Source organism: Lineus longissimus, chromosome 7, assembly GCF_910592395.1.
Source record: "Lineus longissimus chromosome 7, tnLinLong1.2, whole genome shotgun sequence".
Taxonomy (NCBI): Eukaryota; Metazoa; Nemertea; class Pilidiophora; order Heteronemertea; family Lineidae; genus Lineus; species Lineus longissimus.
Genome location: NC_088314.1, coordinates 19,877,387 through 19,902,398, shown reverse-complemented (window position 1 = coordinate 19,902,398; position 25,012 = coordinate 19,877,387). Strand labels below are relative to the sequence as shown.

The 25,012-nt window shown below is 41.9% G+C and overlaps 2 protein-coding genes across 4 annotated transcripts; one reads left to right on the top strand and one right to left on the bottom strand.

Moving 5' to 3' along the window:
* Nucleotides 1-2,284: 2,284 nt before the first annotated feature.
* LOC135491691 (uncharacterized) lies at nt 2,285-20,845 on the bottom strand. Of its 2 annotated transcripts, none has more exons than XM_064777711.1 (5): nt 20,699-20,845; nt 14,246-14,518; nt 13,820-14,062; nt 12,328-13,443; nt 2,285-11,780 (listed from the first exon to the last, which is right to left on the bottom strand). In XM_064777711.1, exons 2-5 carry the CDS (start codon nt 14,509-14,511, stop codon nt 11,627-11,629), a joined length of 1,779 nt encoding a protein of 592 aa, XP_064633781.1. In that variant the 5' UTR covers nt 14,512-14,518; nt 20,699-20,845; the 3' UTR covers nt 2,285-11,626. The 2 variants fall into 2 exon arrangements, with proteins under 2 accessions (XP_064633781.1, XP_064633782.1); XM_064777712.1 differs by lacking the exon at nt 20,699-20,845 and adding an exon at nt 20,485-20,548.
* Nucleotides 20,846-21,037: 192 nt separating this feature from the next.
* Nucleotides 21,038-25,012, top strand: LOC135491693 (uncharacterized). Of its 2 annotated transcripts, none has more exons than XM_064777716.1 (3): nt 21,038-21,196; nt 21,733-21,987; nt 22,337-25,012. In XM_064777716.1, exons 2-3 carry the CDS (start codon nt 21,743-21,745, stop codon nt 23,475-23,477), a joined length of 1,386 nt encoding a protein of 461 aa, XP_064633786.1. In that variant the 5' UTR covers nt 21,038-21,196; nt 21,733-21,742; the 3' UTR covers nt 23,478-25,012. The 2 variants fall into 2 exon arrangements, with proteins under 2 accessions (XP_064633786.1, XP_064633785.1); XM_064777715.1 differs by lacking the exon at nt 21,038-21,196 and adding an exon at nt 21,207-21,361.

The following is a 25,012-nucleotide window of genomic DNA, read 5'->3' as shown; positions in this document are numbered from 1 at the left end:
AATATCTTCTACCAATACTTTCAATTATACCTGAATGAAGGACATTTCCGTTCAGTTCCAGTAGAATTTCCCCAAGTCAATTATTAAACAGATATTTATCAATTACAAATTTCAGAACCTTGATTACATTTAATATTTCTGTGAGAGAAAATGTTTGTTGAAAGGGAAGTTGATTGGTCATCAGTTGATGTCAAAAGTATGACGAATGCCAGTCGTCCTGGCATCTGAATTCACAGCTGAGCTGCCCGTCACAAATGGACCATGAAATGAAAACAAAACAGGCGTGGAAGGGAAACTCCCATCGCGGGAGGATGGACCCTCGGGAGCCAGGGGTCGTGCAAGGGGTACTATCCCAGGAAGTCTGGTGACCCCAGCAGAGAGGTGAGCTATTCTTGTAGCAGAGCCTCCCACAAGATCAAGCAATAAGAAATATGAAGGCACTGCCAATTTTAGAAACTTATCAGCATGAACTTCATTTGAAGATTTCAACACCAGTACCGACAGTTACTTTTCCAAATATTACATCAAAATTCATAACAATTCAGAAGGTTTCACAGACGCTTCTACATCAATAGTTTTATAAAATCTCTCTGCTTAAAATTTTTATTTTCAGCACTCAATTTTGAAGATTTCAAAATGTATCCTGTGTAGAGCTGACGAATTTTTCTAGTAATATCCAAAGATCTATTGAAATATTGATGAGCACTTCGTATACTGCGTGTTACTGAGACCTCAATAATTCATTCAGCTGATTTGGCTTCAATCGTGGCATCTGTTACATAATGCAAAAAGAACAGCGCCATTTCTCAAAGAGAACTGCTCGAAAAATCCAAGACTGTTATCACGTTCATCAAATGGTAGAATCCTTGCATCTTTGTGACCCCATCGCAGAGGTTGGCTATTATTAGCCGCCATTGCATCACCGAGTTGTTCCCACAGCATCTAAAGGAACTGATGATTAAGGGACACGGCGAGGTCATGAGGCAGCTCCAGTCAGGGGTCAAGACGACGAAAGATAACCACGTGGTTTGGGTTATTTTCGGCTGAAAGTAGTTCCATGTGTGACCTGATGAACTGGGGGTTTGAGGGCTATATTTGGCGGTGATACCCACATGGCATGTCTGACGGCCATTTTGTGTCACCACGTGGCCCCCGCAATGGTGTGACTGTCAAGATTGATGAAATGCTGTTTCTTTAAGGTTTGGGTTCAGAAATCTGTCGTGTTAGACTAGAAAGATTATACTGTATATTGGGATGGTAAAAGTCACAACTGTTCCAGAAGTTAAGGCAGAACTATAAGGCAGACATTTGGTGAAGTCGCACTTTAGCTCTATTAAGGACAACCTCTCTATTATGGACACTGGTTTTGGTCCCAAAATGGTTGTTTCCATTCAATTTGACCTCTCTTATCAGGACACCTCTCTGGTCAGTCTTGAGGGGGTCCTAATAGAGAGGTTCTACTGTATATCATTTGTTAGTTGAAGAAATCGAAAATTGCAAGAGAGTCCTTTCTCACAACATTTCCTCCCAAAGGGAGCCTGAACCAGACAGCCATAATCAAAATCAGAGAAAGGCAAGCCTGGAGCAATTTGCAGAGGATGCAGGAACTAAATTGGATAAATGTCATTACTGCAATTAAAGCATTGTCAACATAGTAATGGGCATCTTTTAAATTTCTTTTTGATGAAGCATTAAGGCAGTGGGTGGCATGATAAGTTACACAAGATTAGCACCGACTCAACAATCCCTTTACATTTTGCGTCACTTTTGCAAACAATGTGTCTCAATTTTGCGTCAGTATTTTCCCGCCAAAGATATAAGCAGAAGAATGAGCATTTTTTGTTCAAGTGTAGCATCTTCCTTGAAATCTGAAAATAAACCAGACTCAGACATTTTGCATCAGTTTTCCCGCCAAAGTCTTGGAACACACGACAATTTTTTTTTATGAAAGGGGCTTTTTTCGGTACAATAAGTTACACCACTGGTGAAAACATTCTATTCAAAGTTCCCAACGGTCAGATTTTTGCAGCTGATGCCAAAATATAGACGCATTGCATAACTGTTTTCCCGCCTAAAGGTAAAAATGGAACAGAATGGAGATTTTTTATCAACTGAGCCAAAAAGAGGGAAGTTTGAAGATTCAATCAGACAATATCATTGATTAGATGTTCAAGCCAACTCCATTACAACTTTACTTTCCGAAACATATGTCATGTATGTGATGACGAAGCGAATTTTTTATTAATGGATACAGGAAGTTTCAATAAAAGAACAACTTGAGTAATAATGTACATCAGACAGCAAGCTGTATTCATTCAAAGGTAGCATTTATTACAAATAATGAGATAAACTCGTCATCAGAAGCAACATTTTGTAACTTTGGCAGCCTTTGCATTGACCATTCTCATCAACACAAAAACACAACACGATAATTTATTTCATTGCAGATCTAACAAGTCCCCCTTGAGGTGTTACATCAATAATTTCCTCGCCTTCATAAGAATAAACTTGACCGATTCAAAGCCAAGTCATGGCCAGTCACAGAAAACCAAGCAGATTCCTGGCAATTATTGAATGATTCATTCAACAAAAGGGGCAAAAGAATGAGATGGCTGCATGTATCCAAGGCTTCTACCAGAACCCTGGACCAATTTTCAAACCAACCATTCATTCAATTTCACAAAACCAAAGTTCTTTCATTCTGTTTCTACGATTTTACAAAAGACCTCAATGAAAAGAAAGTTTAAAGGGCAGTCTGACCTTGCGCTACCCTCTTTTAAAATAGCATGGAAACAAGTGATGAATGAAGATGCGTCTGGCTACGGAGGATGTGGATGAACTTTGAGACCTTATCAGGGATGCCAATGAGCAAAGGATTACGTCTGACTTTTTTTGTAGAAATATTGTCCTTAGGACAGCACTCACTTGCACAAAAATGCCTCTTAAATGCTTATTTTGGGTCCAAATTAAAAAATTCCAAATCCGCAGAGAGCTCAGACAGAGCCTGTCCTTTCCATTCCTGCTGACTTAGCTTTAAATGAGAGGAACTAGACTGAAATCGGCCTAAAATCTGAAATTTGACATCCTTGCCTCATTCAGGGACATTAAATTTGGCCCGATGATAATGAATATTTTTACTATAAATTGCTTACAAGGGGAGCATGAAAATAATTTTTTAGTTCCGATACTTTATAGAGGGCAGCACGATACAGCGGCCCATGTGAAAACCACGTGGCAATGAGTGGGGCACCGCAAAGAGGAATCTCCTCAGCGGCATTGAGACTGACATGACATAAGAGGTTAAATGGGAAATGGCCATTTTTCTGGATATTGGGGTTACTAAGTTGGTATTATTGAGGTTGGGGAGAAGATTGCTTCAGGATTGAGCCAAAATTTCTTATTGGTAAACGAAAGGAGGCCTTTTTCAAATAAAGTTAATAATAATAATTTTTTATAATAATTTTCAAAGTAAAATTTTGGGAGGGCTGATGATGTTTCTTCATTTTGAGCAAAAAAGAAATTTTTTCATCTTTCAAGTGAAAAAAATATTTGGTAATGGTGTCGAAAACACTGCACTCATCGGAAAGCTGATAAACTTCTATTAGTGTTTTATTACTTATCACAAACTAATCACAAATAAGGCGCCACACATCATCCCTAACAGATTTTCAAGGGATTTCAGAACTCAACTCAAAGAGGGCGCTGTGTTATTCTGTCACCAACAATAAACCATGATCTCCCACAGTTCCCACACATATCATTTCCAGATGAATTACGAGGGAAACTTCCAAAATCTCGAAAAACTTTGAATCAAAGGCCATAACACTTGTCAGATCCCTGAAGCAGATGCATCAACAAAAGGATTTACGGCAAAGTGTTTGAAATACGGCATCACACCGGGCATAGAATCTCTTGAAAGTGAATGAGACCCCTCACAGGAATGCTGACATCCGAGGCCATTTCACTCAATACATACTTACTTCCTTATATTCAGGGCTGTAGCTAGCTTTTTGCTCTTGGGAGGCAAAGGAAGGTTGCTGAATCTCAACGTTCCTGGGGCTCGAGGGACACCTGTTTCCTGAAGAGAGAATTTAAATACAAGAGCAAATGCCAAAGGGAAGACTAAGAATAATGCTATTTTTCCTTAAATCTTTAGTTTTAGGCAGTTGCCATGAGAATTTTGTCAAAAAAAGCCATATTTCTTGCATCCTCCAAAGTTCATCAGATTACAACAGTGACGATTTATAAGCACAAGCGCCTGGGGACAATGGGCTGAACTAATATCCACGTGTTCACCATTGTCTCGAACAAAACACCGAATATCATGAATAATAATGCAAACTATTGACATTGGCGGATAGTCTTATTTCAGATCGGCATCGAGGATACGTGAACTTTGCCGAGTTCATCATCGAAATCAAAACACAGGGGACGTCTTTTCGAGGATTTATCCATGAATGCTCGGAGCTATACATCCCTTTTTAGATCCAATATGCCTTCAGCAATGACGTGGTATTGATATCAAATAGTATACATTGGTATTTACTTTGTTTTTATAGCAAGGCCAAGCAAATTATTCGTTATGGTATACAAAACTCGCACGACCCAGAACACATTTTGAACACTAGACAGCTGTTGATAAAGAACAAGTAGTTTATTCGTGCGATTACTTTTTACTAATGTAGGGCTGACGAAAATTTCTGAAGAAAGTGAAATTTTCAGGATTTTTATTTTGAAATGTCAGGAAATTTCTTTCTAATTTTTGTACAGTAAAACTATTTTTGCAACTTTGAATTTTGTGCAATGCCCCACCTAGTGGCAGAAACAGCATCAAGAAACAATAAAACGGTTCTGTGTGGTTTTTGTCGTGAATTCTTTTCAAGAAAAGCACAATGATATCAAATATATAGAAAACACAGAATGGAAACAGGATTATTCCGCCTGATGCAATATTAGTATTTCATTGTCTTTGTATTTGCGGAAGATGGTGCAAATTACAGGCCATGCGCACAAGTAAGACATTTTGTAACACGAGGAAATACAAATCCTATAGCATGATTACAGGAGATGAAAACAGCCAACGGGCACAGCCTTTCCGTGACTTGATTCAATACCATCAGAAGCCATTTACAGACAAGACAATATGAAATATCGCTTGATCATATCATGCAAAAAAATACAGAAGACGAAAGCTGCCTTAGGGTAGAGCCTTCTCCCTCATGCCATTCATCTGTTCATGTGCTATTTACAGCCAAAACAAAAATATGAAATACGTAATGGAATTTTTAAATTTTTTTAAAAACAGATACACAAATTGATTGGATTCGAGAAGAAAATTACTCACCCTGGCGTTTCACAAATATCAAGGACAATGAAGGAATGAAATGGAAATGAAATATATAGAAGAAATGGGCATTTATAAAAGTGGACGTTGACAAGGAATCACTGTCCTGCTTAAGTTCTATTTTCATTCAAACAGACTGCAGAACAGAGAACATGCCACATAGGGCAATGATATTTCATTTCTGTTTCATTTCTTGTTTCTTGTCTGTCTCGCTTGACTAACGCATGTCTAAGAATTCAGGGGATGACACAACACTTCCATAGCAGATGTTTCAAGCCAATCATAACTTGAATCAAGTCCAGACATGTACGACAAGAATGCGTCCTAATAACGCCATCGGAGAAATCTGGTCAGATTTGGCATTTCCGTTCTTGAAAGCTGCATTTCTTAAAAGGGTAAAGTTAAGGTCATTTAAAGGGCCACCATTATTTTTGTGGACCTCGAATATTTTGACACAGGTTCAAGAATGGAAATATAAATTCAGTATTCTTCAGAAAAGATGATGATAAAGTTGGTAGTGAAAATGTCAAAGATGCTGCTGAATGGTCAGAGAAACATACAGAAATGAGCAGTACATTTTCAACCACAGGGGATACCCAAAGTCTGCAAAACAGCGTCATTGCATTCTTCAAGGTAGAGGTTAGGATGAATTCTGTGATTTAACATTTTTCCACCTTTACCTTAGTTTTGGAGAAAATGTGAAAAATCATGGTAGTCTGCGCAAGTCTGGAGTTCGAAATGTCAACAGCGGGCAGATTATTCCACCTCATCTAATCGTCAACAGATTTGGTATCTAACCATCCTGCCATGAGCACCCTCTTGTTTTCTCACAGTTCTTATCACCCGGACACCTCCACACTCCACCAACTAAATATTATTCTGAGAGTGCTAGAGGCTCCTTCAATTATCTGCCTGGCGAAGATGCTGCTATAAGAGGCAGGGCAAGGGTCAAATAAATTTAGCGGGAGAAGTCCTGGCAACGTTTCAAGCAAAGGGGTGAAGAGTTTACAACATCCTTGTCAAATATGGAAAATAAAATGCACAAGTTTTGAAATTGACTTAGATTTTTTTGACATGTTTCAGGAAATGTGTAAATACTGTGTCTTGTGCGATGCCTCTCTACTCTAGCCATCAATGTGTGACATTAACAGCACCTTTTGGCCCTGGCTGCGGCTCCCCTTGCTTCTCTGAGGTCACTAGGTCACCCGGGAAAAGGTGAAGTTTACGTCTTTAGATCAGCCCAAGGGCACGAGGAAGCTAAACTCTCGGCTTAGCAGTTCTCGCTGTCGTGATACCAGCGCTTGCATTGTTCCAAGTTTCTGGATAGAAACGGGGACAATTCTGTATTGTGTTGGGACAATTCCTGCATTGTTCCCCCAGACAAATCTCATCTCAAATTAAACAGTCTAGACGAATTTTGACACCTCGAGAGGGGTACAAGAATAGGGGAGGGGTAGGAATATCTGACCTCTACGCTGGAATGTGACCTCTGAGAGATCACAACATTCATGACCTGGTCACCGTGTCATTGGGAAGCAGATGGATGGAGGCCATGAACTTTTCAGTGGGGGCACCTAGAAATTTATAAACAAGACTGGTGGACTAAAGTTGACCCCAGAAATATGTGGGATTTGGGGAATTGGGTGGTTCCCCCTGGTGTCTTTTTGAAGAAGAAAGACGATGAACTTTTGGGTGGGGTCAGGGAAGTGTATCAACATGGATGTCACATGGACCAGATGACTAAATCGGACCCTAGATATGTGTGGGAATCAGAGGAGTAGGTGGTGCCCCCTGGGGTTGTATAGAAGAAACAACATCTTTTGGGCGGGGTCAGGGAAATTATCAACATGGATGCAAATAGTCTTAATCAGACCCCAGTATCGATTGAGAGGAAGAAAGTGTGTCCCCCTGGTGTTATCTTCAAGAAGTAAGACATTTGAGTGACTCTCGGGTAGGGAACAAGTATTTGGTACTATTTGTCGCCCCATCCATAGCAAGGATTACAGGATGCAGCTGGAAGCAGATGGCAAAGAAAATGCTTCCATGCTGACCAAATCAAGAGAATAGGTGATGAACTTTTACCTTAAGATTAGGGGTCAAGTAAATATAGCAATGGCTGATTGAAGAAGGGCGGGGTAATGAGTCAGTTGTACCTGGCAGATGGACCTGGTTCTGGAGATAAGACAAAGACAGCTATCAATGATCTTGACCAATGGACATTAGCATCTTAAAGGAGCAGTTCTTTAAAGGTGTACCCTGCTACTTGTGCCTTGCTGGTAAAAATAAACATTGCTGCAGTGCACAGTAACTAAACATGCCAGGCTGATGAAATTGGATATGTATAGTACATGTATTTCAAGACACTGTACACAACAGTATTTTTATATTCAATGCATATTCATATAAAAGCAAAATCTAAAATTCTAATTCTAATTCTAAATTTTGAATAAAGGATCTTGGTCTTTAATGTGGATGGTGTTGTATAATAAATATTGTAATGGATTTGGAGGCCAAGAGGTCAACACTCTGAAAATATGTCAACACTCTGCTGAGGGTCAGGGGACCACATGATCTCAGGCAGAAGGGGTCTGAGAGCAGTGGCAAACTTGACCAGCTGTTCATAGATACGACCGTCTTATGAAAACATTAAGAAGAACACATTCTGGTTATTATAGATTTCAACCGAACAGTGCCATCAGACCACTGTCTTGAATATACTTGGAAGTAAACTCTTGCTATATAGCATCCAAATACCTTTATCTAAGGTGTCAGCAAACCCAGTACCTACCAGAGACCACTCATTCAGAGAGCCAAAATTGAATTACAAATTGTGTCGCCATCTATACAAAATAAAAAGAATTAGCTCAGCCTCCGGCTTATCATGGCATGATGGCGGCACCTGCTCAATACTTCTATATAAAGAAATCCTTTCATCCCATACCATTTCTTGCACAAGCATGCAGTCGTAAGTCCTATAGATTACCATATAGGTGGTAGGCCTCTTGGTTTTGTACAGGGGGGGGGGGGGGGCAAAAGGCTCGGGAGGGGAGAACATTGTTTAATTATTTATTGTTCCAAATCCTCACGAAAAACAGGGTCAACAAAGCCCGGTCTCGTGTGGGTATGAATATTTGGTGATAATAAATAAGCTTGCTGGTTAGACTTTGGCCCATGCACCTTCATATAACCTTCATGGATAATTTCTGTTTTCTGTTCTGGTAGCCTGCAGGCCACACAAGAAGTCAATAATCAGATTGGATCAGCCGAAAATTGCTGTCAGAGGTCATTCAAAAGGGTGACCGAGGACTTGTGAGTCTTTACAATTTTTGGTGTCATTTATTGCCCCCCCCCCCCCCACACACACACACCCCCAGTCAGATAGCTTTAGGTGCTGCATGCGCGTTCCTATTTTCAAAGGGCCAGGAAAGGGGATCATTTTGTGTTCAAAGCGAGGCCAGGATATAAAAAGTGTGACCACACTACTTATTTTACATGTTTTCTGTAAAAAAACTAATAAATTTATTGACATTGCTGATGGGTTAAAGGGGTGATTTCTTACAAAGAAGTCCCCAAAAAAGGGCATCAAAATTTAGATGGCAATCCTCTTAGAATAAAGGGGAGTCATTTTAGAATTGGTAGAGCATTGGCTTCCCTTAAAATTACCGAGTGAGTGGCGGAATAAAATAATAATAATCATGAGACTTATATAGTGCTAAATCCAACTGCTTTCAGTCACTCAAAGCTCTTCACATTCTTACCCCTAGCTATTGGCCTGTAGGCCTACAGTCGTGATTCAAGCTCTACTCTCTGGGAGTGAGTATCTACAGGTCCGAGCTGCAGCTATACAGCGCTCAGGACTAACATTCTTGAGTTGCCATCCCTGCCAGCTAGGTAGTAGGTACCCATTTACTCCTGGGTGGAGAGCAAGAAGGGTAAAGTGCCTTACTCAAGTACACAAAGACGAAACAGCGGTGACCCTTCCAAGAATCGAACCCACGACCTCCTGATTATGAGGCCGGAGCTCTATAGCCACTACGCCACAGATATTCTTCGGGATATAAACCGTAATAATAGATATTAAAAACGATGCTCTCATTGGTTGATTTAATACACATAGGCCTATTAAATCGATTAATATAGACATTAAATCGATTAATATAGACATTAAATCGTGAATTGATATGTATATTAAATCAGCTTTTTGTCCACTGCTGCCAGCGATAGACGCAGGCATTTGCGTTGGTCGTAGCCTATATGGTGATGCATTGAAGAGCCTAGGAGCCTAGTATGTGTGCCAGTAATCAGTATCGCCATGCCCATGGTTGGTATCTGATATGCACGCCGGATTCCCGGTGGTGTGAGTCTGTGACGATAGAGATCTAGATTTGGCGTCAAACTTACCCGATCCTGTACATTTTGAAACAGCATGAAAGTCTTCTCAGTCACGAATTCCGTTCCGACAAAATTTGCTTACTAATCAAAATGTCAACGCCCCGAAAAAATACATATAAGATGTCCACGTGTTTTAGGTGTCGTTAGGGAGTTTTTCCCGAATGTACGCGATGATGACGTGACCCATTAACAGGACGTAACAAATATTTTAAAATGCGTTTCCAAAGTGATTGCATGAGGACAACCCATTTATGTCGTATATCACTGGAAACGCTCGATTCCCCTGATTCTGCAGGATGTTAAATCGGGCATTTTTTATTTCTTTAAATAAATCATAAGCGTTGCATTTGCTCCTAGCTCTGTTCACCATCCCAAATGGCAATATTGCCAATTGGGCCGGACAATCACGGAAAACCCCAAATATTATACATTTCTTCCTGAATAATTCTTACAGTGACCATTCTCCCATGAAAGACAGTTGCTGTCGCTACACAAAAATAAATAAAAAATTGAGGGTCAACTATTGAACTTTTGAGATATGTTGAATTTTGCACAAATCAGCGAAAAACGCACCAACTGGCACTGGACGGCATTTCAACACGGGGCCACCGATCGCTTTCGTTCATATTTTAGATTCAAGACAAGCTACATAGTGTATGTAAGTGATACAGTGCCCAAGCAAAAATTATTCTGGACTATTCGATTATTTTCTGTCGAAGTACTTCAAGGAGTTTCTTTTCAATACAAGTCCAAATTGATACCCGGCACACCAAAAAAGATACTTTCCTTAGTCGGCGCGGGTCGCAATCATGGTTGCATTTGGTCACTGATATCTAGAACGGTCGCTCATTTGAAAGACAGTCTTTGGTATTATGCCAGTAACCAGTAGAAAACGACAAAAATTTTATTACACATTAATCGACACTATATAGGTTCTACATGTTTTACCTTCTTTACTTAAAGGGAATTGAAACCGCCAAGCCAGTTCGTATGACCTCGTTTTCATTTCCCGCGTATCGGGTGATCAGAACGAGGCATGAATGAAACATGGCGCCTAGCTGTCAATCATTGAGTGACGTCACTACTATGGAATTTACTACGAAAACTCATGAATGAAAGATCGCATGACTCACGTGATTCTCACATGATTCTCAATAATAACAAATTGAACTGCGCATGCTCGGGCACTGGGGGCGGAACTACAAATCTAAACTCGAATAGGAAGTTGGAAGTTTGACTTTCTCGGGCGGTGAAAGTCGAAAAGTTGAATAAATCGCTCGGCGGTTCCAGTTCCCTCTAATGCCAAGGGAGCTTGAGAAAGCACACGCCGCCAAAGCACAATAATAGTCTAACTTTACCCTTAACCACAAGCGATTGCGAAACATGAGGTATTCATGCCGATCTGCTGTCGTTGTTACCCATCCTTCACGGAGGAGACTTTAGGTGGATGTTCACCGCCAGTAAAGTCGGCATGGATGTAAGGTTTCAAGAACATTGTCTAAATTAGAAATGGCCATTAAGCGTAAATGGAGAAGTAAGAGAAATAATCTACATAGGGCCTTGTAAGGAACCAAATGGGAAGAATCTTGTGAATTTTCGTCGCCTCACTAATTGGTCTTGCCGTAAATAAGCGCACTTACACACACGGGCAAACTTTTGAAGTGGGGGTATTCCTACCTCTTAGTCCCTTTTAACTATGGATTCCTTCGCCCTCTTTTACTGAAACCCATGGACGTTTTGCAAATATCTTAATCAATACTGAGCCCCCACATTAAGTAGTGACCACTGCCTAACCTATCTTAGCGCAACACTTAAAAAAAATGATATTCATTCAATCAAAAAGTCAATGTATCTTTCTGGTTCATTCGATCCAGCTGCGATTCTTGCCGCTCACAGGTTCTCCCTCATGTCATCAACCATCGAATTGATGTCACGCCTTGCCTCTTCCTTGGTCGGGTTCTTCTCGATGTGATCATGGAGCTGTAGCTCGGTCTTCTTCAGTGTGCCTCGACACTCCAGACAAACCTCTTTGATCGCCACCCACCTGCAAGGAAAAACATGTAGCTCTCATAAGTGGATAAATCTAGGAGGCAATGGTATTATCTGTACTGCCATCTTGACCCTCAGTGTAATGACACTGTGCTCAGCTTCCAGACAACGCGAGTCGATACGGAGGCAATACCGCTGGAAGTTCCGTATGCTGTAGTGCCGACTGTGGCTTTAACGACCATAGGATTTTGCATGTGTTTGCATACTTTTGAATGTATTATGGGCAGAATCTTCCTTATATGAATGATTCTCTATTGTTTTATCAATCTCTCGTTCTCACTCTCCGGGACCCCTCGAGAACATGCCCATTTTCCCATTTTTCTTTACGTATTGTCCTATAGTCCCGGACTAAAGATATCATCCGACATCATCCCAGACATGCCAGACACTGTCGCTTGGGTCGTGACCCAGAATCCAACAGATGGCAGCACTGAGATTTATCATCGAAAGAGCAGTGCAAACTGCCAGCTCGGATGATAGCCTCTAACTTTAACTTTAAAACTTTAGTGACGATCCGAAGGGAGAAAAAGAGTAATACATACTTTGCCATGTAGTTAACCAGTTGCTGCTTGAATCCTGGAGATTCAAATAGTTCTCTGCAATTGACCTTCGCCACCTCTCCTCCCTTGGCCGTCTGACAGGGTCCCATATTTGCCATCAACTGTTTTTCGGCCATCTTAATTGCCTGGCAAAACAACAGCAACTCTTCGAAGAAGTTGTTGATGGTTATTAAATCCAACTTCATCTTCAAGAGTTCGCCACCAAGAATGTGGCCACACCTATCATTCTTGGCCTCTTGGATATCTTTCTGCAGATCCCGCAGGTCAAGGCTTAGCTGGATGTTGTGCTTCTCGGCATCATGCTTATTTTTGCGTTTTTCCTCCTCTCTCATACGTGTTTCATCCTTTTTCTTCTCTTCATCTTCTTCCTTTTCCGCCGCATAACCTAATAGCCCCTTTCCAGCTGCCAGAAGAAACTTGGGCGCAGAACTTGTCACAGCTCCAACAACAACATTCGCAGCACGAAAGAGGTTTGACACTAACACCTGCAGAAATGGCTTGACTGCTCCTGGTTTAGTCGATTCCCTGATCTCTGACTGAACGTGCTCTAACTCTAATCGTTTCTTCTTCTCTTCTTTCTCCAACAGCTCGGCCTTTTCTCTTTCTTCCATTATCATTTGTCTCATTTCATCGGAGAGGATCTTGCTCCCAGAGACTTTATCGATCTTGGCAATCAGCGTCTTTGTCTTGTCTGTACATACTTGAGCCGCACCTTCCAAAGAAGAAATCATTCTGAGTGCTCTGTCGTAGTCGTTCTCCAACAGGTAAATGATAGCGGTGTGGAACGTCTCATTCACAGTCCCACAAGTAATGACATAACTCTGAACCGTATTTTCGGCGGCATGGCAAATTTCGATGGCGCTGAATCCAAGATTTTTTGTCCCCAACTGCAAATCCTGATTCCCAGTGGCAACAGCGGCAAAGTAGGAGATGTTAGCAATGGCACCCATTCTCCTGAAGCTCTTGTCAATCTGCACCAAGTCGTCGATGATTCCCAACTCTTGCCGCGCCTTTAGGACGACAGCAGTACTTGGGTTAGGAACTACATCAATGGAATGCCGTTCCCTATTGATCGCCACTGTCACATCGATGTCCAACCTAAAACGAGATGGCATGGCAAAATCAACGCGCGCACTCAGTTCCAATAATCTTTAAATTTGGAAGGCGAAACATGCATGAGAGGGACAAAGAAGATAATCAACAAAATATGTCATGCGAAACTAATGGTGTAGGTCAGACATGATCCCTGGGAATGAAAATGTTTGGGAAGAGACTTTACCAAAACGGGTTACATTCACCACTGTCCACGCTGTCATGCATCCAAACGATTTAGTCGTATCCCATCATCCTAAGAACCGTTATGGTTAAATGATCACGAAAAGGTCGGGACTAGGGGATTGGTGGGCAATCCCTGGTCCGACAGCCAACGCCCTCCAGTAGGCATCACCATCAGATGTACAGCAGACATAAATACCTTTTCTTTTTGCCAGTGACATGCAATTCAACGATGCTCTTCCACATTTCCTTGACGTCGTCGTTGGTTGAAATAGAATACTTGTTGTTGTCTCCCTTGATGATGGCACGCAAAGAAACCTTCTCGGCAAAGAACCGTTCGCAGATGACCTTCTTGATGTCCTCAATGTCATTGCGAGTGAACGTGATACGTTTCACGTCTTCACGGTCGTTGTTGAATATCACCCGCAAGCCTTCGGTCAACCTAAATGGTAAATGCATCATCTTAGGCTATGGACCCCTACTCTTTGCAACGTACATAACCAGAAGTATGTTGACTGAGCCGCGGACAATTTACATGTACGTGTATCATTACGATAAAATCGTCGTTTATCTATTCTTGGTTTCCCACAGAATGAAGAATGTTCTTGACGTCATTTAAACTTACGTTATTTCACCCGAATCAGTCCGTTTGCCAGTGATGTGGAGTTCTGTGAAATCCTCCCATAGATCCTGAAGGTCATCGCTAGATGAGATCACGTACTCTCCTTGGCGAGCCCCTTCAGGTACAATGGCAACTATGGATACGTCAGACTGGACACCAAATCGCCTGCATATTACTCCCTTGACATCAACAAAATCTGGGCGAGGTAACTTGATTTGCCTCTTGTCTTCACCGTTGAAGATAACTTTCACATGCTTGTCTCCACTCATTGTATTGCTGAATAAGGGAAAATGATTACAAGGATTCTCAGCATGTTGCTCATTCAAACTCTGAGTGGGAGAGAGCGAGTATACTGCCGCGTTTCGGTGTAACCATGCACGGTCGTACCTAGGGCATCCTGGTTTTCAATATACTCTGCTTCTCGATATTTCAAATTGTATATGACGAAGGAGTAAAAAATCCGGATCTCGGGATGTACCAAGTGGGGCGGGGCAAACCAAATGCCCCCTCCAAGTTCACAAACAAGTCTTTTTGATGCATATTATGGCCGGTTGGCAGACTGGTGGAGGCCATTGGAAAATAGGTATCCCGACCAGCAAATTGTAGGGCATATACACAATTCCTAAAATACACTGCCATCCAGAAGTATTAAGGTAGCAGGAAGGGTTGGGCGTTTGTGGTTTCTGAGTCTGAGGGGGTTGGTGTCTGTTGACTGTGCTTTAAGAGAGACTAGGCATGGCGCCAGTCTCTCTTAAAGCACAGTCAACAGGCATTTGGTCTCAGTATTTGGGTTTTGATTGCCATGACTGTACCCCTGTAAAAGTCAGAGGAGGAGAAGTTTGGAATGATGAAAGCATTGAAGAAGAAGAAATGTTATTATTGAGGAAAGCAAAATTTATTATGAGACTAGAAGGCAGTGTCCTGACTTGATTATTTTGAAAATGGCGGTCTGAACACATTAAAAGGTGGAACATGGCATTTTATCGACTTTGAAGTGCTCCGCAGTTAAAGGGAGACTATAGGCAGCAGCTAGGTAGGCAAGATAAAATCATACAAATTTGCCAATAGGGGTCAGTCATATCTCTAGGCATGGCGCTAGTCTCTCTTAAAGCACAGTCAACAGGCATTTGGTCTTAGTATTTGGGTAAGTACAGAATCAAGGCAGCACAGAGAGCAATGATTGAACGATGCTGTGGACAAGTCCAAGGATACTGCATCAGTCACGACCAACTTCTCATCAGAAAGCGTCACCACCAGCATATTCAATGTTCAGTTCCAACCTGTACCAGTCCAATGCACGCCTGTCATGGTCAGCAGTGGTCAGCTTAGCGCGATATGGAACATTCTTCCGAAACTCAAGCGAGGGAAGTCTGCTCATTTGCCTATCTCGCGCACTGCTCCTTCTTGTCAAACATCGTAGTGAAATCGTGGTACAGTGGGGCGTCCTCGAGGATTGCAGCTGGTCGGACAGACGTGAGGTGGAATGTGGGCGGCTGCACTTCTTCGTTGATGTGCGATGGCAGATAGCACAGTTGTTGCGTTGCATGACAGCTGAAAGTGAATGTGATATCATAGAACTGAGGCGTTTGCAATGAGACTATAGGTGAAGTAGAAGCAAGGAGTGAAATGGGCCATCTTCCAGTGACTAATATACAGAGTAAGGGCCCTGGGTGTTGTTAGATTCAGCATTGAATGTATTCCTCGTACAAGCGTGAATAGTGTGGACATACAGTGAGAGGTGAGAGACCCCTATTGACTACTTCCTGTAACTTTATCTTGGATATTATATTAGTATTGAACTTCTAGCCATGGAATATGAAGAAATTGAAGTTGTAGGCATGGAATATGAAAAATTATTCAACGGTGAAAGACATTATTCCATGAGGCTTTGACGTGATCGCAAAGGACGCGACGTGATTGGTTCACATGCTAATGAGGTATGATAATGATAATTACCTCTATAAATGCTACTTGGATAGCGACTGTGTCGTTGACTGCAACAGTGGTCTATGTCAATGTGTACCTGTAATGTCAATGAAGTATGATGAGGTGATGACGATAGTGCAATTATTAAATATTGGCAAGAGATCATACTGCAACATAGGTCTTGTTTTTGACAGATGACTGTGCGACATTCCCATTGGGTCTTGTTAGAGTCAGCGCTGCATGTATTCCTTGTACAAGCTTGAATAGTTGTGACGGACTTTGAGGGGTGAGAGACCCCTATCGGCTACTTCGTCTAACTTTATCTTGCCTACCTAGCTGCTAGCAATAGTGCCCCTTTATCAAGACTGAAACCCACTGTGTGGGGCTAAGAAATTACCTTTATAATCCTAGTTGGATAACCACTGTGTAGATGATTTGAAGAGTGCTCTGTGGATGTGTGCCTGTAATGTCAATGAAAGTATGATGAGGTGATGACGATAGTGGAATGACGAAATATTGGAAAGAGATCTATTCCTAGAAGAACATATGTCCTGTTTTGACTAGGTGGCGCATTTTAGAATCAGCAGTGAGCACTGTGTGTAACATGGTGGAGGCAGCGGAGATAATAACTGTGTCGAAAGTATTGTTATAGGGCCTTCCCTAGGCCCATGGGGTTAAATTTACAATCCACGATTGAAAAGACGTAGTTTGATCGCATTCAACTATAAATCCATTGAACAGTTGTGTTCCTTTAGTCAACCGATGACCTTTTGTTGGGCCATGATCGGGGATTGTAAACTGTAAATGTATTATGGACTGGGAGACGGGGGAAACACAAGTGAAATAGACCAAAACAAGTGATTTTGGGGCTTTGGTTTAGACGCATGCCCCACATGCGCCATGCGGGATTATACGGTTCATGTGAACTTGTTGACATCTACATGATCTAGTGCTGTTATTGGTCATGGTACATGGTAGGCCTAATCATCATGGCTATATGTTTCAGGAAAAGCGCGGAGTAAAATGAACTGCCGATGAATAATGATGCTGTTCATGTTTACCATGTTTACTAGTACATAGCCATAGGGTATGCACTGGCCAGTGCACTTTCTGCACGTCGTCATGGTCATGTACGTGATACCGTAACCTTGCATTGTTTTTTGAATGCGCATGCTTTTTGGGCAAAATCACTTGTACCAACACTAATGAATAATGTCTTCTTATCCCTATGACTCCATACACAGTGAGGGCATTGTCCCATTCCCATCAAATGGTAACTTATTGTACCGTATTAGGGTGGAAGTCGGGGAGCAGATACCTACCGTTGCACGCCTGTCATAATCAGTAGTGATGAGCTTGGCGCGATATGGAACATTCTTCAGAAACTCAAGCGAGGGAAGTCTGCTCATTAGCATATCTCGCGCACTGCTCCTTCTTGTCAAACATCGTAGTGAAATCGTAATGGAAAACGTCTGGCTTTGCGCCAGACGTTGAGACTAATAAGTGAAGAACTAATAGGTAAAGAACTTCTACTTGCGCGAGACTGCTCTGATAAAATTATCATTGCAGAGACTACGGTGACGTACACATATATTTTTTACAATCAAAAATGCCCTCAAAAGACGACATGGAATGATTATTTTATTGATATTTCCTACTATATACCTTCCAATTATCACTTTATACAAATAGATCGGCGTTAGGTCGCATGCTTTTCTTTCCTGGTGACACTATAAAGCAAAATAGTTGCAACCCCGTAAATGCGCTATAAGTCCAATAATAAGTGGCGGGTGACCCGTTATAAATGTTTCGCCAGCTTCGCTTTTTTGCCGCTACGCGGCGCGTTGGGCCCTTGCGTCTAGTAGCAGAACCACAGGAAGTGATGCAGAGTGAGGCAGGTAGGTCAGCAACCTGCATTGTGTGTGGCGTGTAGAGTATTGAACAATACTCAATAGCTATCACTGCAATGATATCACTGTGCGTGGTGTTGGGCTAGTCTTGCCACAGTAAGTAGGGGAATTAATGGGTTCCATGTCAGTGAACATGATAAGTGATAATAATTGACCAATTAAATAATTAGGGCAATAAAGCAGTCTGATGATGTTTGGGCCATTTGATGAGGAGGCTGGCTGAAGCCATGCATTGCATGCATTGAATTCTGACATAGACATGATGAACTTAATCTAATTCAATTGTAGAAGGCCTCTGTAGTTGTTTCTATTCTAGGCTGGCTAGGCCTTATCAGTTTGGGCCAGAAATATGTAGGAGATACCTTTAACTTTGTGTTGCCCAAACCCACTATGATTTTGCTTGGTTATGGTGGGGTTTTTTGAGTGGTTGTCAGTCAAATTGACCCCAAGTCCCAAGGCCAAGTCAATTTGCTGTAGGCCAAGGCCAAGTCAATAAACTGTAGGCCTAGGCCTAGTTTTATTTGCATTGCCGGAGTGTAGGCCTGAGAGACATGGGCCTTATGATTTAGTTGCAATGTTCAATCTCCAGAGCATCCAGACAATGATGGGACCATGTCAGAAGAGTCTGATTGCCAGAAGTGCTACAAATGTCGACGTCCAATGTCTTGTCAGGACATGGAATGCTTGTCATGGATGACAACCGTGATGTCAGAGGACATGATAGAGTTCGACTCATCAGAGGAGCTACAGTTCCAAATGGAAGTAATGGATAAGTTTTGGGTAAAAAAATTACAAAACTATTTTAATGCCAATGACATTAGTAGTATTTATTTTCAAGGATAATAGATACAGAAAAAGAGAAAGCATCAATACAGTAAGTTGTACTACTAGTATTTGCACCAAAAAATCTGGAAATCTGAAGTGGTGCAATTTTTCACCATGCTCATCATCTTTGTTGTAACCACGACTGGTGCATTGAGGTACACAGCAATATCGGTGACTCTTGGGAGGTTGCTGAAGACAAGAATAATCCCCAGTTAATAACAATCTTAATAATTTTTGTCAAACTGTTAAGATTCTTGGCAAAACAAGCAATTGTGTGAACTTACTTGTTCAAAGAAACATTAGATTACATGGTTTGTTTCTGTATTTACGCCAAGAGTACTCAGTATATCATTTAGCTCCTCTCAATTAAATGCATTTCAAAGAGATTGATAAATACAATCAGCGCTTTTTGAAATGCATTTGATATCTTGATATCTTGACAATATTATAAGTAAATAGTACAGATATAGTACTAGTAGTTTGGGTAGTATACTGCTGAATATTGACTGAATTACAAATGAATTACCTTCATAACATTTCCTGCTGGATTGGAATAGCTGTGATCTTGAGAGTTTGTTGATGTATCATCCATATCCATTTCGGGAAACCTGGTTTATTCCGGGTCACTTGTTTGTAACGTTAGACAGCGGTTGTTCCAAACTGAAACATGATCGTATCATTTTGAGTGAAACAGGTACTTTGTGAAAAGAATTACAATGCCATGGATGTGTGTTGCATGTGATATGACGGCATTTGGATCTCAGTTAATAATAAAACTTGAAATAGGCAATTGACATCATTTTGTCTTGTTAATTTTTAAAATCATGACTTGCCCAAACATTTTCCATGCAGACAATGAGACATGACAAATATGGTCAGCCTCTCATGCCTCATTTGCTGTGATCCCGGGCTGTGATATCTGGCTATCATTAGTCTCCCTGCAGGCCTATGGCCATGGGCCATGGCCCAAGAAAGAGTAGCCTACATGTAGCTAGCTGCCTGCCATTGCATCATGATCATATAAGGCTACATGTTTTCATTTAATACAATAACGGCATTATGCACACAGTACATAGCCTATAGTATAGCCATAGGCCTACCATTACACCACAGAAAATATACTATGCCAGGCCTACATGTACATGCTCAAAATCAGTGGCAGAGCCATGCAGCAACTTGATACTACATGTACAATGCAGATGTACACTACCACAACACAACACACACAGTCACACTGACTGTCCATTACTGTTGTGTTGTTTATAACTATGTTTATGGTGACTTAACTCACATGATATGCATAAAAAAGCCCATTATCAACACTAAAACTTTACCTTTACTCAGTTTCCAGTTCCTGGCATGTTTGGTGTGCCTATTCAACGAATTAATACCATTTTATTGCAGAGTTTTCCCTCTTCATAATGCTCTGTGGCTTCCTCTATCTACGTGGTATCCGGTCGTTTCGCTACACGACCATTTCGCCAGTTCGCTTCATAGTTCAGTCGTTTCGCTACATGTTCGGTCGTTTCGCTACATATGGTTAACTATCCTATTATATATCATGAATTAATCATTTTTTACCTTTTTATTGGTCATCCATTGCAGGACCAAATTCTTTCGTAGCCTATGTCTAATATCATGACATGACCTAGTTACAGAACTGATATTAGGCGGCAGGTAAATTTTAGGAATTGTTATCTGTACAACGGAAAGTAGTAGATCTACGAATAAACATATATATATTGGAAAAAAGGTATCCCGACCAACAAATTGTAGGGCCTATGTACGGACTTACCGTAATGTTGCGTCCAAACAAAGGAATGCGCCTTAAATACCGAAGAGAGATCTTATAAACAACATATAGACTCGTTCTCAGGCCCCTTGTGACGGGGTTGATTAACGTATTTTAAACCTTTATGAGGCGGCACCACACGATGGCGTAGGTCTACCCAGTAAGAGTGTCAAAATGCACTTCATCTACCGGGAAACCGCTTGGAAAAACCGCTTGGAAACCGCTTGGAAAAACCCATGCATCTTGTTATGGTTTTTAGAATGGTTATCCGCGGCAGTTTCAAGGAATTGCCCGAATGAATTAATACGGAACACTTTTCTCCGCCTGCATCTTTCAACAATCATTTTGTAGGTAACCAGCTGGTGGAACGACCATATTTTCGAGTGGTCGGGTCATGGCTATAAATCGTTTTAATATGTATTGTGTATACGCTTACTATTTTTGGACAAAGGACGGAAACCGGTACAAACTAGAACTATTGGCAAGTAGGATGATTTCCAGGTAGCTGGAATGTCTAGTTTTTTCTTCGATTTGCGGGAAATCGCCAGAGGGATATACGTATATGCTATATGCCTTGTCTCCTATGAAAGCAGTTCAAATGCAAGTAAACTGCCTTGTTTGGTTCTGTCATCTCGATATAAACTTCAATCACTGCCGGGCGTAGGGGTGAGTATACGGGGGTAGTAAGGGCAAAAAGCAGAACCTAAACAGAGGGATTTTATGATATATTTCATATTTCGGCTGTTGCCCTCAAATCAATCACTGCATGTTCCTGTGCCAGAACGTTACTTCTTTCATCTCGGCACGGCCTACTCAGGCTCTATCCTGTCAATTTTCCGGTCCCATCGAGGAGTGGAGTGCTGTCTTTCGTAGATGGAAATAACTTGCTCGAGTGGGAAATGATTACGGTGGGGATAAAGCATCTTGATAAACGCACGTTTCTGGCAGCTTTTTGCACTCTAATAAAAAATAAGCATGATTGGGATGAAGATCATTAAAGCAAAAGCATATCTTAAGATATTTTTTATTTATTTCAGGGATTAAACCATGACAGAACGGCCAGTGAAGGTTCGATGCCACGGAGTGGTAAAAAGACTCCGCATTACAGGAAACCTCAATAACGTACTGAAGGTGATTCGCCAAGGGTTCGATATACTTGCTGACGCCGATATCACCCTGACGATGGTAGTGGAAGGGAATGGAACCCCCCGCCCCGTCACTGAGCAGACCCTCCAATACAACTGGAATAAGCTTCAAGAACTGAATGTGACACTACCACGTCAAGCCCAAAGGTATAACTAAGGTTTTTTCCCCTCTAAAATGGACCCCATTCCGATGTGATGTCCTTCATGTCCTTCCCTGAAAAGTATTGACATTTTTTGAATGAGGATCATTTTGCTCTCAAACCGTGTTGAACTGACCTTGGAGTAACCAGGCTGGTTACTCTAAGAACTGATCAGTTAAATTTTGATGGAACACACTGACTGCGCCCGTATCAAGGCTCACATAATTCACCACCCCACAGAGTCAGGAATGTTCCTTGCTTCAAGTATATCTCCCCTTTTGCAGCGACCATATTCATATTGTTGCAAGATGTCAGTCATTCTGTTCATGTTGGCGAGCTTGTTTCATATGTTGCAGGGCGCTGGTGAACCCAGCCCATCTTCAGACAGTCATCGAAGGAAGATTGTACAAGATTGATGAACCACCAAGTCGAAACAGCCAAGTCGTCCAAAAGTGCCGACGCGACATGGGGATCATGAAAAACATCGCCGAATTCAAAAACATGTTCCCGAGGACAATCAGCTTGGTCGGGGACCTGCATTGCTCAGTCAGTACTTTGAAGACTTCATTCTTGGTCAGAGGCACCAACTTGGTGTCAAAGTCGAAGTCTGTCGTAAAAAGCCTCATAGACATTTTTGTTAAATCAGAGTCTGCCTTTGAGGGTTTAAGCAAATTGTGTGCAACCGTCACAGATGTTTTGCAGCAGCTGAGTCTCGACTTGGTGAACGGGGATCATCAACCGGCTATTGCTATTCTTGAAATGTTGATGAGTAAAGGCGACGAAATGGAGAAAGTCGCTCGAGAATTGGACGGTAGTATTGAACGGTCAATGGGGGAGATTGATGGCGCTGTCCAAACCATCGCGAATGAGAAGAAACAGATAGAAACAAAAGTTGATCATACGACGAGGGAGAAGAACAGAACTGAGGAAAAGATAAAGCGGCAAAGCCTGGAAATTGATAGACTTGAGAGTAAGCTCAGAGAGTATACGAATGAGATCAAGGAAAAGAAAAAAAATGCGGCAATAAGTGGAACAACAACTGGAGTTGGAGTTGGCCTTACCGTCGCCGGGGTCCTGTTCCCACCGTTGCTCTTGGCCGGTATCCCGACACTGGTAGGATCATCAATTTACCTCGGGGTGACCGTCAGTCAAATCAAAGATCTCAAAAACGAAATAAGTGCAGCAAAGGATGAAAAAAGGAGAGACGAGAGGAGGAAAGAGGAACTTAAACAGACACTGAGCGAGCTCAGAAGCGACCTTCGAAAGTTGGAACCGATTTCTACTTGCCTGCATGATGTTTGGGGACAAATGGTGGGGATTAAAGCAGCCGTCAAAAAGATGGAGTCGTTTTGGCCAGGACTGAATGACTTCTGTAAATCGGTGATGGCATCGGAGCAACGAATGGTTTCTGTGATGAAAAGTGACAGCACGAATCCTGTTACTCTTTCTGATGCCTTCAAGTCACAGATTGTGAATTTCTCGGCAAGGCAAGTATAAATGCAGTTATTGCTTAAATCATCACACGGAGGCTATTTCGTTGTCTTCAAGGGAGTGTGGCTCGCATTCCAAGGATGATGAATATTGTCAAATAAGGGGAATCTATAAGGGTGAGTGGAAGGCGGGGGGGGGGGGGTCAAATGCCTTCAGAATGTGTTTTTCTATCCCCTCCGGGCGAAAAAGCGAGCAACGGCCCTGGAACCATCGCCAGTGCCGGGTATATATAACTCAACCATTTTTGGTTTTTATGATTACACGTCAGTTGCTCTGCATGAGGTTTGTCAGAGTTGCCACGATGATGTCAAAACAGCCTTATCGAAACTGCGCTCATATCAATGTATGTTTTGAAATGTGGCGGGGAATTCTACCGGGATTATTTTGGTTTGGACTGAACGAATATATGGCGGAAAAGATACCAAGGGAAGACTTTTCTGCGTCGGCTTATATATAGCATCCTCGAAATACCAGAGTCAGTCGTATCCTCCTCCCCTCGCACACGTACGCTCGATTGTTGGTGCTGAGTGTTGGCCAGAAGTGCAGGATATAGCCGTCGAAACCACCTCTCACCTAGGTAGATTATTCACGATTGTACGAGGGATATATTTATCGCTGAATCAACTACGATCCATGCAGTCCTTTCCTCTGTCCAGATCAGCTGATTTTGGAGACGACATGACGACGTCAGAACATACCGTAACCATGATGCCATCTGAGGACTGTTAATCTGCAAATTCAAAATGTTGGTACAAATCTATATCATAATACTATAAGGCGGCTCGCTAAAGTGCCATTTGGGGGTCGTGTTTCGTCTGGAAATTTTGCACGTTTGCAGGTGATATGTTATCCTGATGCAACGTCATGTTTATTTTCGGAAATTTACTTCAGCGGAGCAGTAATGAGGGATTTTTAATCGGACACGGTCAATTCTCCTTATCACTCACGGAAGCCAAGCCATTGCTGTTCAGTTATGCAGGGGATTAATGAATCACCTGCACTCCCTGTGGGGTGACTAACACTACCTGTTGAACGGCTGGCTGTAGGGGGATGATTGGAACAGCCTGTACACGTGCTGACCTGCTGAACCCAGAAGTATTAAGGTAGCAGGAAGGGTTGGGCGTTTGTGGTTTCTGAGTCTGAGGGGGTTGGTGTCTGTTGACTGTGCTTTAAGAGAGACTAGGCATGGCGCCAGTCTCTCTTAAAGCACAGTCAACAGGCATTTGGTCTCAGTATTTGGGTTTTGATTGCCATGACTGTACCCCTGTAAAAGTCCGAGGAGGAGAAGTTTGGAATGATGAAAGCATTGAAGAAGAAGAAATGTTATTATTGAGGAAAGCAAAATTTATTATGAGACTAGAAGGCAGTGTCCTGACTTGATTATTTTGAAAATGGCGGTCTGAACACATTAAAAGGTGGAACATGGCATTTTATCGACTTTGAAGTGTTCCGCAGTTAAAGGGAGACTATAGGCAGCAGCTAGGTAGGCAAGATAAAGTCATACAAATTTGCCAATAGGGGTCAGTCATATCTCTAGGCAT